General features: G+C 49.6%; 1 protein-coding gene across 1 annotated transcript; it reads right to left on the bottom strand.

Annotated features, from left to right (window-relative positions):
• Nucleotides 1-2,429: 2,429 nt before the first annotated feature.
• LOC308172937 (uncharacterized protein) lies at nucleotides 2,430-10,833 on the bottom strand (the record flags this gene model as incomplete). The annotated part of the gene is made up of 21 exons (XM_080547903.1): nucleotides 10,782-10,833; nucleotides 10,499-10,662; nucleotides 10,061-10,187; nucleotides 9,755-9,931; nucleotides 9,543-9,635; nucleotides 8,989-9,069; nucleotides 8,474-8,584; nucleotides 8,314-8,388; nucleotides 8,033-8,134; nucleotides 7,693-7,758; nucleotides 7,059-7,568; nucleotides 6,699-6,796; nucleotides 6,061-6,520; nucleotides 5,701-5,798; nucleotides 5,000-5,522; nucleotides 4,638-4,720; nucleotides 3,569-4,271; nucleotides 3,297-3,475; nucleotides 2,958-3,202; nucleotides 2,572-2,695; nucleotides 2,430-2,504 (listed from the first exon to the last, which is right to left on the bottom strand). The coding sequence occupies exons 2-21, from the start codon at nucleotides 10,589-10,591 to the stop codon at nucleotides 2,430-2,432; spliced, it is 4,023 nt and encodes a 1,340-aa protein (XP_080404029.1). The 5' UTR covers nucleotides 10,592-10,662; nucleotides 10,782-10,833.
• Nucleotides 10,834-11,744: the final 911 nt, after the last annotated feature.

Here is an 11,744-nt window from a genome sequence, read left to right as displayed (position 1 = left end):
GGTTTAATCATTTAATTCATTGTAATGGCCATTGAACAGCAATATCTGTTATTTGTCTTCAGTTTCTCCATTGCGCAAAGTGCATGATGGATTTCTTATCATAAATCATAAATGTTGGATCTTGAATCATGGTCCCTCTACCACAGACACAAAAAAGACTGGAGCAAAAGAATACTTTCCATAAAAGCATTTTTATTATTTACAGTCTCTCATACAACACACTTAAGTCATGTAAAATCAGAACAGGCAAGCATGTACAGATACACAACCCATTAGGTTCCTCTCCTGATCCTCCCACAGAACAGCGATCAGCACATATCAGATTACGTTCACAACTGATCTTGCGCTATAGAACAAGAGTGAAATGACAGGGGACTCTCACATGCTGTAGCAGACACAAGTTGAAAGCATCAGTTTAATTCCAACATGGCATATGAACAGTACAACAAGGATTAGACAGATCGCAGATACCCTGAGAAGTTGCTCTTTCACATTTTAAGACCAGAAATTTTACTATTTATTTGTAACAAAGGTTTTAAGTTAGTAGGTGGGTTGGATTTGAAAAGTGTGAGGCTGGTGTGTGTTTGAATGCATCACTGTTAAGTTTAAAAGGTCTGGTAAAAACATGGGCCAAAAATGTCATTTCATTTGACAAATACATTTTTATGAGCAATGTGAGATCCATAAATTAAACAAAAAAAAGAAATAGCAATAGACAGAAAAATACAAAGCAACATGGTTGGTATATTTTTAAAAAGGTGGACAATTGTGGGATAGCGTCAGTAAGTCACAAAACTGAAAAAAAAACTCCAAACTTTTACATCCAAATATTTGTTTTGAGAGGTTAACGATTCCCGAAATGACCCACATATTCTTCTGAATATCTTCCTGTTCATCTTTACCTTCATACGCTCACCACACAAATGTAGCCTACTCAGGTTCCAAAACGTCTACATTTTTACATGATCAGCTCAGCAACATAAGCGAACAAAAATAACATTATACATGATTTGAGTAGAGTCAGATCCTAGACATGAGACAAGGCAAAGATGGTAGGGGGCAGGAGCTATTGTAAGTGCCGCTGTATGACAACTTGCTAGTTCAGTTACTGTAAATCTTCCACTTCCGCTCTGTCTTTCTTAGCATACATAGTACACAATTTCTCTCTTCCTGCAACAACAATTACACATGATTGTACAGCCATGGATGACAGGTGACACCAGGCAAGACCACATGGCTCTTGTCTTCACAATGCTAAGTTGGGAATTACCTGAGGATGTTTGAAACTAGTGTTTAGATCATTCTCCAACCAGGTGGTTGCTTCTTTACATTTTCTTTCAGGACTCAAAGGGAAAAAAGACCATGACATGAAAATGAGAGAAAACTCTAATCCATACAGGAATACATCACTTCTTAGTCTTAACATGTGCAGAAATTAAAATACATAGACTGCTGATTGTTCAAGGACAAGGGTTTACCATCAATCCAATGAAAGGAAACAACAGAATAAAAACACATCTTAAACATGAACTTTAGTTGAAGAAAATAATAATGATGATAATCTGCTCATGGTGACGACCGTTCCCTTCAGACTGACATGAAAGCAACCCTCGTCTCTGCTCAGACAGCATGGAAAAACAACTGAGGCGCTTCCGAAATATCCTCTGCCTCGCTGAGGTCAATGAGAAGTACTGGAAAACCAGCGCCCCCCTGTGGCAGTGATTCAACTATCCCCCCCCCCCCACCATGACCCCTAGCCCCCTATCCCCCTTCCCTCCCGCCCCGTCCTCATCCTCTGTCCAAGCTCATCCACCCCAAGTCTCCCCCCCCCTCCTCTCTCCTCCCTCCTCTCCTCCTCTCTCACCTACTCTCACCTCCAGCCAGGACCACAGGAGCCTACTGGCCTCCCCACCTCCGGGCCTAAGGAAGCGGATGGGGATGGGGGGGTGGGCGGCAGGGGGGGGTTGGTGGGCAGGGAAACGTGACCCTATCCGTGACCCTATACTGGAATCAGTGGGGACAATGCAGAGAAGGTACACTTCTGAAAAGAATCAGATTATTTTAATAGTGATTTACTGGAGCAGCATAGCTCACATTAAAGGGCCTCAATAGTCATTAACGCTACTTTTTGTTTTTTAAGAATATTTATTTTGGGGATAAATATGCATTTTATACGTTATACATATCTTTTATTAGATTTTGGTTATACTGTTGATTATAAGTTGTTTCATTTTCACTAGCAGCATTATCATGATACTGTGTGTTGATGATCTTCCATCTGACATTTCGCGTCACTTTATGAAGAGGTGAGAGGAGAGAGGAGGAGGGGGGGGGGGGGGGGCTGCAGGGCTGTTCAATGGGTGGTGATTTGAGACGTGGTCACTAGAGGATGGGGGATGGGGCGGAGGGGGTTTGGGGGGGGGGTCGGCCTAGCTGTCAATCATCTCTGACAGCTCTAGCAGGAGGTCGTCCTCTCCCTTGCCGGGGTCCAGCTCCAAGTCATCCTCCGATCGCCAGTGAACTCAGCTCGTTCATCAGCTCGTCAAAGTCGTCCATGGAGGAGGTGCTGGCGGGGGCGGGGCGTGACGACGTGAGCCGGGAGCCGGGGCGTGACGACGTGGCATGACGACGCGTGACGACGTGAGCCGGCCCCCGCCGGGGCCTGGGCAGGGTGGGCGACTTCACTGCCGTGGGGCTGAAGAGAAGAGGAGGGGGGAGACGAGAGAGGTTCATTCATCTGCATTTAACCAATTAAGTCACTGTTATTTGTTACTGTAAAAGTTATTTTTATTTTTCATTTTATTGAACAGATACAGTGAAAAGTAAGGAGAAGAAGGGAGAGAGGGCATGTCAGCAGGGCATGGGCCAGATTCTAACCCATGCCAACATATATATATATAAGTCAGTCCATTTAAAATAAACACCATTCAAAACTCGTCTATGCATTCATCCATTACCTCTGGGGGACCACGCAGGCCTCCCTGGCGGCCGTGTTGGAGGTGGTGGTGACTAATGTGGCCGTGGCCGCGCTGGAGGTGGTGGTGACTGCTGCTGCGGTGGCCACGCTGTGCTGGATGACGGGGACCGTCTGGAGCTCTTCCCTGGGGGGGCTGGGGCTGGGGCCGTGGCCCAGCAGGGTGGGGGGACTCCTGGGGACCAGGGGGCTCATCTGGGCATCTGTGCTGAAGGAGGGGGAGGACACCTGGCGAGAACACAGGTTGTTAGGACTCGGGTCACAATGGACATCTGCTTTTGGACATTGAGCGATTTGCAAACAGGCTCGATCTGCGGCTTACCCGTCTCTGTTTGCAGGGCGGCTCCTGCAGTTGCTCATCCTGCGCCCTGGAGGCGCTGTTGAGCGGTTTGACTGCCGCGACGGCAGACCGGGGGGACTCCGCCGCTCTCCTCTTCTGGCCTGGCTTCACCTGCGCAGCCGGCTTCATCACAGAAGGCCGGACGTTCAGCTTGGGCCTCACTGAAAACGCAACAAAACATCAATGATTCTCAGGTTTCATAGCTTGACTTTATTTACCGTGTTCAAAGTGGAGTCGTTTAGCAGGTAGGCTACCTTTGGCTTCAGTAGCTTGCCCAGGGGATTTCTTCTGGGCAACATCTTGGGTCTTTTCAACCGGAGATTCCTCCGCAGGCGGCCCAGGAGACGAAGCTCCTTTGGCCTGCTTAGGGGCACCCGCTGCCAGGGGACTGAGGGGAGCTCTCTTCCTCTTGCCCAGGGAGGCTGTGGAGCTCCGGGGGCTGACAGAGGGCGAGTCGGCCTCCGCCTGCCTCATTGGAGACCCCTGCTGGGGGGAGTTGGTAGCGCTGGGCACCAGCGAGGCGGCCTTCGGTTTGAGGGTGATACGCTGGCGGCTGGGGGCCTTGGCTGGGCTGGGGGCCTTGGGTGCCGGAGCAGGGGCAGGGGCCTCCAGGGTGAGAGTGGGGGAGGAGGGGAATGAAGGGTTTGGAGTTGTCACTTTCTCGCTCTTCGCTCTGACGGGGGTCACGCCCGTCTCCCTCACGAGGGCAGGGCCCGCAGCCTCTTTCTCCGCAGGTTCGGCCTTGGCGGAAACGTCGGGTTGGCTGGTGGATGAGGCCGCCTCCTCCTCCTGCAGCTGGTGCTTGCGGAGACGTTTGAGGAGTTCAAATTTTAAATTACATTTTAATTTAAGTTCATGAGTGAGAAGCGTGAGAACCCTCTCACGCATGAACTCCTCAAACGTCTTCCCCTTCAGGCTCCGATTGGTCGGATCACTCCTCCCATTGGCAGGGCTGGGCTGTGGATCACAGAGAGCACAGATCTCAGCAGGTGACATCACCTACCCTCACGTCAGAGCAGAACTACCATAAAACTTCCAATAAGTGCAGTCTCCCCTCTAAACGCCTGTCTCCAATAGCAGCCAGGCCAATAATGACATTGAAGACAAGAAGTGGTAAATGGTATAATGGACCGACTTATATGGAGCGCCTTATTCCAAAGCGCTTTACAACGTCCTCTCATTCACCCATTCACACACCAATGGTGGCAGGCTACCATGCAAATACACCTGGGCTATGAACAGGAGTTTCATGGTACAAAGGGTGTGTTGTATTCAGGGGACACACTTGAGGGGAGCAGATGTGAGCAGGTTAGGTGGACTTACCTCAGGAACAGCACTGGCAGTAGGCTCAGCTGGCTTCTCTGTCACTTCTTCAGCTGTCTTCTGAGTGGTTGTGCTGGCAGCGACTTAGAAGATAACAGGAAATACAGAAAGAGTGTAAATATCTTGAAACATGAAACATCACAGTTAAGGACGAAAGATATATTTTTTGTATTACTCTTCAAATAGCTACATTGAAGACGTTTGGAGTAAGCATATGGATCTTTCACCACAACTGTAATGGCATCTCAGGGGTGGGGGAGATAAAAACAAAGTCAGTGTGTGTAAAGGCCTGGTGGAGAGTGAACTGCCAGCATGAGAACAGCCTTAATGGAAACAGTTCCAAGAAAAAGCTGCCATCTTACCAGGAGATGCTGGTTTGTTGACGCGCATAATCCGGGGCTTCTTTTCCTGCTCTTTTCCTTCTCCCGCTTCTGTGCCTGAGCCTTTCCCATTGGTAGCCTCCTTCCCCCGCGCCTGCATCCTGGCTGCTTTCTCCTTGCGTATTTCCTCCAGGGTCTTCACCCTCACTCCTCCCCGAGGTGGGGCCGCCCTGCTGGGCACGGCCGTGCCTGCGGAGGCCTGGTGGTTATCTGGGGCTTCGTTAGCCGGCTGCCTGGCTTTCCTGACGCTCTGTCCCTGACGCTGGTCCTCCTCCAGCTTCTTCCGGGCGTGGAGGACCTCAAAGAAGCTCTTTTTCTGGGCGTTGGAGGCTGGTTTGACAGTGATGACTCTCTTTGAGGCCCTGCTGGTGGGGCTGGTGGATGAGGCCGCCTCCTCCTCCTGCAGCTGCTGCCTGCGGAGACGCTTCTCACGCATGAACTCCTCAAACGTCTTCCCTTTCAGGCTCCGATTGGTCGGATCACTCCTCCCATTGGCAGGGCTGGGCTGTGGATCACAGAGAGCACAGATCTCAACAGGTGACATCACCTACCCTCACGTCAGAGCAGAACTACCATAAAACTTCTTATCGATTAATCGATAATTGATCATTAATTCTTGCGATTATCGAAAAAGAAATGTTGATCGTTTGCCCAGCCCTAGTGAGCAGGTTAGATGGACTTACCTCAGGAACAGCACTGGCAGTAGGCTCAGCTGGCTTCTCTGCCACTGGCTTCTCTGTCACTTCTTCAGCTGTCTTCTGAGTGGTTGCGCTGGCAGCGACTTAGAAGATAACAGGAAATACAGAAAGAGTGTAAATATCTTGAAACATGAAACATCACAGTTAAGGCGAAAGATTATTTTCTGCAAATAGCTACATTGAAGACGTTTGGATCGCATATGGATCTTTCACCACAACTGTAATGGCATCTCAGGGGGGGGGATAAAAACAAAGTCAGTGTGTGTAAAAGCCTGGTGGAGAGTGAACTGCCAGCATGAGAACAGCCTTAATGGAAACAGTCTCAAGAAAAAGCTGCCATCTTACCAGGAGATGCTGGTTTGTTGACGCGCATAATCCGGGGCTTCCCATTAGTAGCCTCCTTCCCCCGCGCCTGCATCCTGGCTGCTTTCTCCTTGCGTATTTCCTCCAGGGTCTTCACCCTCACTCCTCCCCGAGGTGGGGCCGCCCTGCTGGGTGCCGGAGCAGGGGCAGGGGCCTCCAGGGTGAGAGTGGGGGAGGAGGGGAATGAAGGGTTTGGAGTTGTCACTTTCTCGCTCTTCGCTCTGACGGGGGTCACGCCCGTCTCCCTCACGAGGGCAGGGCCCGCAGCCTCTTTCTCCGCAGGTTCGGCCTTGGCGTAAACGTCGGGTTGGCTGGTGGATGAGGCCGCCTCCTCCTCCTGCAGCTGCTGCCTGCGGAGACGCTTCTCACGCATGAACTCCTCAAACGTCTTCCCCTTCAGGCTCCGATTGGTCGGATCACTCCTCCCATTGGCAGGGCTGGGCTGTGGATCACAGAGAGCACAGATCTCAACAGGTGACATCACCTACCCTCACGTCAGAGCAGAACTACCATAAAACGTCTTATCGATTAATCGATAATTGATCATTAATTCTTGCGATTATCGAAAAATAAATTTTGATCGTTTGCCCAGCCCTAGTGAGCAGGTTAGATGGACTTACCTCAGTAACAGCACTGGCAGTAGGCTCAGCTGGCTTCTCTGCCACTGGCTTCTCTGTCACTTCTTCAGCTGTCTTCTGAGTGGTTGCGCTGGCAGCGACTTAGAAGATAACAGGAAATACAGAAAGAGTGTAAATATCTTGAAACATGAAACATCACAGTTAAGGCGAAAGATTATTTTCTGCAAATAGCTACATTGAAGACGTTTGGATCGCATATGGATCTTTCACCACAACTGTAATGGCATCTCAGGGGGGGGGATAAAAACAAAGTCAGTGTGTGTAAAAGCCTGGTGGAGAGTGAACTGCCAGCATGAGAACAGCCTTAATGGAAACAGTCTCAAGAAAAAGCTGCCATCTTACCAGGAGATGCTGGTTTGTTGACGCGCATAATCCGGGGCTTCCCATTAGTAGCCTCCTTCCCCCGCGCCTGCATCCTGGCTGCTTTCTCCTTGCGTATTTTCTCCAGGGTCTTCACCCTCACTCCTCCCCGAGGTGGGGCCGCCCTGCTGGGCACGGCCGTGCCTGCGGAGGCCTGGGGGTTATCTGGGGCTTCGTTAGCCGGCTGCCTGGCTTTCCTGACGCTCTGTCCCTGATGCTGGTCCTCCTCCAGCTTCTTCCGGGCATGGAGGACCTCAGAGAAGGTCTTTATCTGTACGTCTTTATCTATCTTGGAGGCTGGTTTGACAGTGATGACTCTCTTTGAGGCCCTGCTGGTGGGGCTGGTGACCTGGGGGGCGGGGGCCGCACCACGGGTGTTGTCCTTGCGTCCCTGGGACTTGGCTGCCTTCTCCTGCCTGATCTCCTCTAGGGTTTCGATCCGAATCTCCTCAGACGCCTGGGCCACGCTGTTGGTTTCAGCTTCGATGAATGCTAGAGGTGGGGGACAGGAGATAAGTGACACCTCACGAAATCAATGAATGAAGTTCAGATGTGTGGCATAATAATGTTCAGAGTAGATTTTTTATGTCAGGAGAAAAACAATAAAACACGGTACCTGGTTCAGCGACCACAGCGGGCTCTTCTGCTGGCAACCCCAGTCTGTCCCTGACAGGCTTCAGAGCTGAGGTAATGGAGATAAACATGAGATGAAAATCACTCTCAATTTTACTATCTGTACTATACTATAACCATCAACCAAAACACTTGTAATCTTCAGTATCAACAAGTCAGACAAAAAAACAAACCAACTACATTTGGGCATAGTCCTGTTGCCTGAGTTTATCCTGCCCCTGTACAAACCCTGAACCAACTGAACAACCAATTAACGGTCATGGCTGGACCAGTAAGAGTCAGGTGTTTCCTGGGAGGTTCTGTGGTGATTTTATCTCCCTCACCTTTCGGAGGGGCCAGGTCAGCGTCCTCCTCGTCCACCTTCCTCCCGAGACGCTCAGCCAGTCTCCGTTTGAGCGGCAGGTCAGCACCGCCGTCGGAAGCATCTAGAGGTCAGAGGTTGTTACAGGTCATGAGAGCTCTATGTGTTGGGGATGAATCTGAATTATACCATCAGGTATATTGTCAGTGTTATCAGTTCTTTATTAAAATGAAAAAACCCAGATTGTTTGCTTGATTTTTCACAGAATAGAGATGAGTGTAGTCACACCAGTCTCAAATGTACCTCTCTCAATTATCCTCTTCCCAAGCTGTTCGGCGACGTTGCGTTTCCCAGGGTCTTCACCAAAGATCAGACCGTCTAGAGTACATTAAATATAGAGTACATTCAATATAGGTAGTCTAGACACACCAGGTAATCTAGATACATTGTTTCTGATGCTTACCATCTTTTGCTAGGTAGAGTGACGGGCGAACAAAGGAGCGGATGTTCTCCTTCTCACCGCTGGTTCCCTTGTTCCTCTGGGCAGGGTCTGAGCCCTGGCCGATGGGGTGACCTGAGAGAAGCAGACAAAGCAGGTATTAAGCAGATGATTCTCAAATGTGACACGTTGTAATGCTTTGGTCCTCATATCGGCAACCAATCAAAATGTTCTGACTTGTATTTTGAAACACGGAACTACGTCGCTGAGAATCACAACACAAACTCACTAGTCAAGCCAAAATACTGCAATGTAATGGATTGGGTGAGTAATCCCCACTGCTACCTAGTTAACTATAACACTATTTGCATTGTTAGCAGGCTCACAAAACAAGCTGTGTTAGTTGACTAGCGATGTGTCATTGATTTTCAACAACGCGGAAATCCCGAAATAAGCATTAGTAGAACGTGTCACAAATGTTGTGTAATGCAGTGTAATTCTACAGAAGCCAGTCCATGCACCAGGTGAGACGTTCTTACCAGATCTCCTCATGCTGGCCTTCAGGGCTTTCCTCAGCCGAATCTCCTCCAAGGTTCTGATGCCAAAGTTCAGCGACTCATCTGTGCCAAAACAACAGCATTAGGCCATCACAGAGGAATATGGAAACATGTGGGTCACGTTACACTCCCACACAGTGACCCTCTAGAAAGGGCAGAGGAGAAACGTGTCCGAGAAGCCAGTGTTCCTCCCGACAGGTCCAGGGGCGAGGGTGAAGCCCCTGATCCTGGTTTGAAGAGAGGGTCTTTCTATACCCCTCTATGATGGCCACTCAAGACACGCAACAGTCTCGAGTGGGCAAAGCTTTAAGGGGATATTTACAGAAGATTAAAAAATGATTCTCTCTTCCAACAATAACAATTACCACTTGAGGTCTATTCAAAAGGATCCAAGCTTTTTTCCTTTCTTTCACCAATGTGTTAAATAACTTAATAAACATGTTTTTTTTGCTATTCCCCCCCCCCTCCCTCTCTCTCTCTCTCTCTCTCTCTCTCTTCCCCCCTCTCTCTCCTTCATCATCGTTAGCCTCTCTTACCTGAGCTGGAGCTCAAGGCCATTTTCCTGGGAGAGACCAATCTGGATCCGTCTGAACCAGTCCTGCGGTCCTCTCCCTCTTCTGAGAACTGATCTGCACACAGACGAAACATAACAAGAACCCCATGGTCAACGGCATTCAATAACAAACCAGTCATTCAATAGTGACATGGAAAAGGGAAACAGAGAAGCGAGGAGAGAGTGTGTCTTTACCATCCTCATCCTCATCTTCATCTGCTGGGTTGATGACCACAGGCGGGTGGGTTGGGCTCGGTACATTCTCCTGAGTCTCCGCCTTGATGACCCCGCGGAGTTGGGGATTGGCTGCGGTGGGGAGGGGGGTGGCAGCAGGAGGGCTGGGGTCCTCCTGAGGCTCCTCCTCGTCAGAAGCTGAGACACAGAAACAAGACCAGAAGACTTTTGAACAGGGTGATCCAGCACATTCTGACATCCACCAAGTTGTCACAATGCCACGTTTTGTTCAGAGGATGCATAACAAAACGTGGGATTACCCCTCACCTTTATTGGCTGGATAGACCCAGGCTCCGTCTACGAAGCGGGGTTTCTCATGGTGGAAGGCACAGTGGAGCTTCTGACAGCCGGTAGGCTGGTTCTTCCAGTAGCATGCAATCTGCTTTCTGTTTTTCTACAGTAGAGAAAGAGAAGAACATGTTATGCAACATGCCTGTGATGTGTTGCAATGTATGGATGGATGGGGAAAGCTCAGGTTACTGTCCGTGAGGGTTAGACCAGTGTTCCTCCCGACACGTCCAGGGGCGAGGATGAAGCCCCTGAACCTGGTTTGAAGAGAGGGTCTTTCTATACCCCTCTATAAATGGCCACTCAAGACACGCAACAGTCTCGAGTGGGCAAAGCTTTAAGGGGATATTTCAGAGGCATTTCAAAATAAGTATTTTGATCTGCCCCCTAAGAGTTTTTGCTAGGTCGGTCCCTAACCTTCATCTCCCTGTGGCGGAACTTGCAGACGGGGCGGAAGCAGCGTCTCTCCTCCCAGAGGCTGCACACCACCTCGCTTTTCCCATTTCCCATTTTCCTGGGAGAGACCAATCTGGATCCGTCTGAACCAGTCCTGCTGTCCTCTCCCTCTTCTGAGAACTGATCTGCACACAGACGAAACATAACAAGAACCCCATGGTCAACGGCATTCAATAACAAACCAGTCATTCAATAGTGACATGGAAAAGGGAAACAGAGAAGCGAGGAGAGAGTGTGTCTTTACCATCCTCGTCCTCATCTTCATCTGCTGGGTTGATGACCACAGGCGGGTGGGTTGGGCTCGGTACATTCTCCTGAGTCTCCGCCTTGATGACCCCGCGGAGTTGGGGATTGGCTGCGGTGGGGAGGGGGGTGGCAGCAGGAGGGCTGGGGTCCTCCTGAGGCTCCTCCTCGTCAGAAGCTGAGACACAGAAACAAGACCAGAAGACTTTTGAACAGGGTGATCCAGCACATTCTGACATCCACCAAGTTGTCACAATGCCACGTTTTGTTCAGAGGATGCATAACCAAACGTGGGATTACCCCTCACCTTTATTGGCTGGATAGACCCAGGCTCCGTCTACGAAGCGGGGTTTCTCATGGTGGAAGGCACAGTGGAGCTTCTGACAGCCGGTAGGCTGGTTCTTCCAGTAGCATGCAATCTGCTTTCTGTTTTTCTACAGTAGAGAAAGAGAAGAACATGTTATGTTGACATGCCTGTGATGTGTTGCAATGTATGTATGGATGGGGAAAGCTCAGGTTACTGTCCGTGAGGGTTAGACCAGTGTTCCTCCCGACACGTCCAGGGGCGAGGATGAAGCCCCTGAACCTGGTTTGAAGAGAGGGTCTTTCTATACCCCTCTATAAATGGCCACTCAAGACACGCAACAGTCTCGAGTGGGCAAAGCTTTAAGGGGATATTTCAGAGGCATTTCAAAATAAGTATTTTGATCTGCCCCCTAAGAGTTTTTGCTAGGTCGGTCCCTAACCTTCATCTCCCTGTGGCGGAACTTGCAGACGGGGCGGAAGCAGAGTCTCTCCTCCCAGAGGCTGCACACCACTAACTATTGTCTTATTAAATGTTTCATCTATTTACTTCTTATATTTGCTTTTATTCATTGTCATTTTTTATTTTCTTACTATGCTCCTCTTGCTGTATTTTTAAATAATGTATGTAAAGCACTTTGAATTGCCCCTGTTGTATGAA

Source organism: Nansenia antarctica, assembly GCF_963989245.1.
Source record: "Nansenia antarctica genome assembly, chromosome: 18".
Classification (NCBI taxonomy): domain Eukaryota; kingdom Metazoa; phylum Chordata; class Actinopteri; order Argentiniformes; family Microstomatidae; genus Nansenia; species Nansenia antarctica.
Note: the sequence above shows the minus strand (reverse complement) of the source record. Positions and strands in the feature narration are given on the sequence as shown.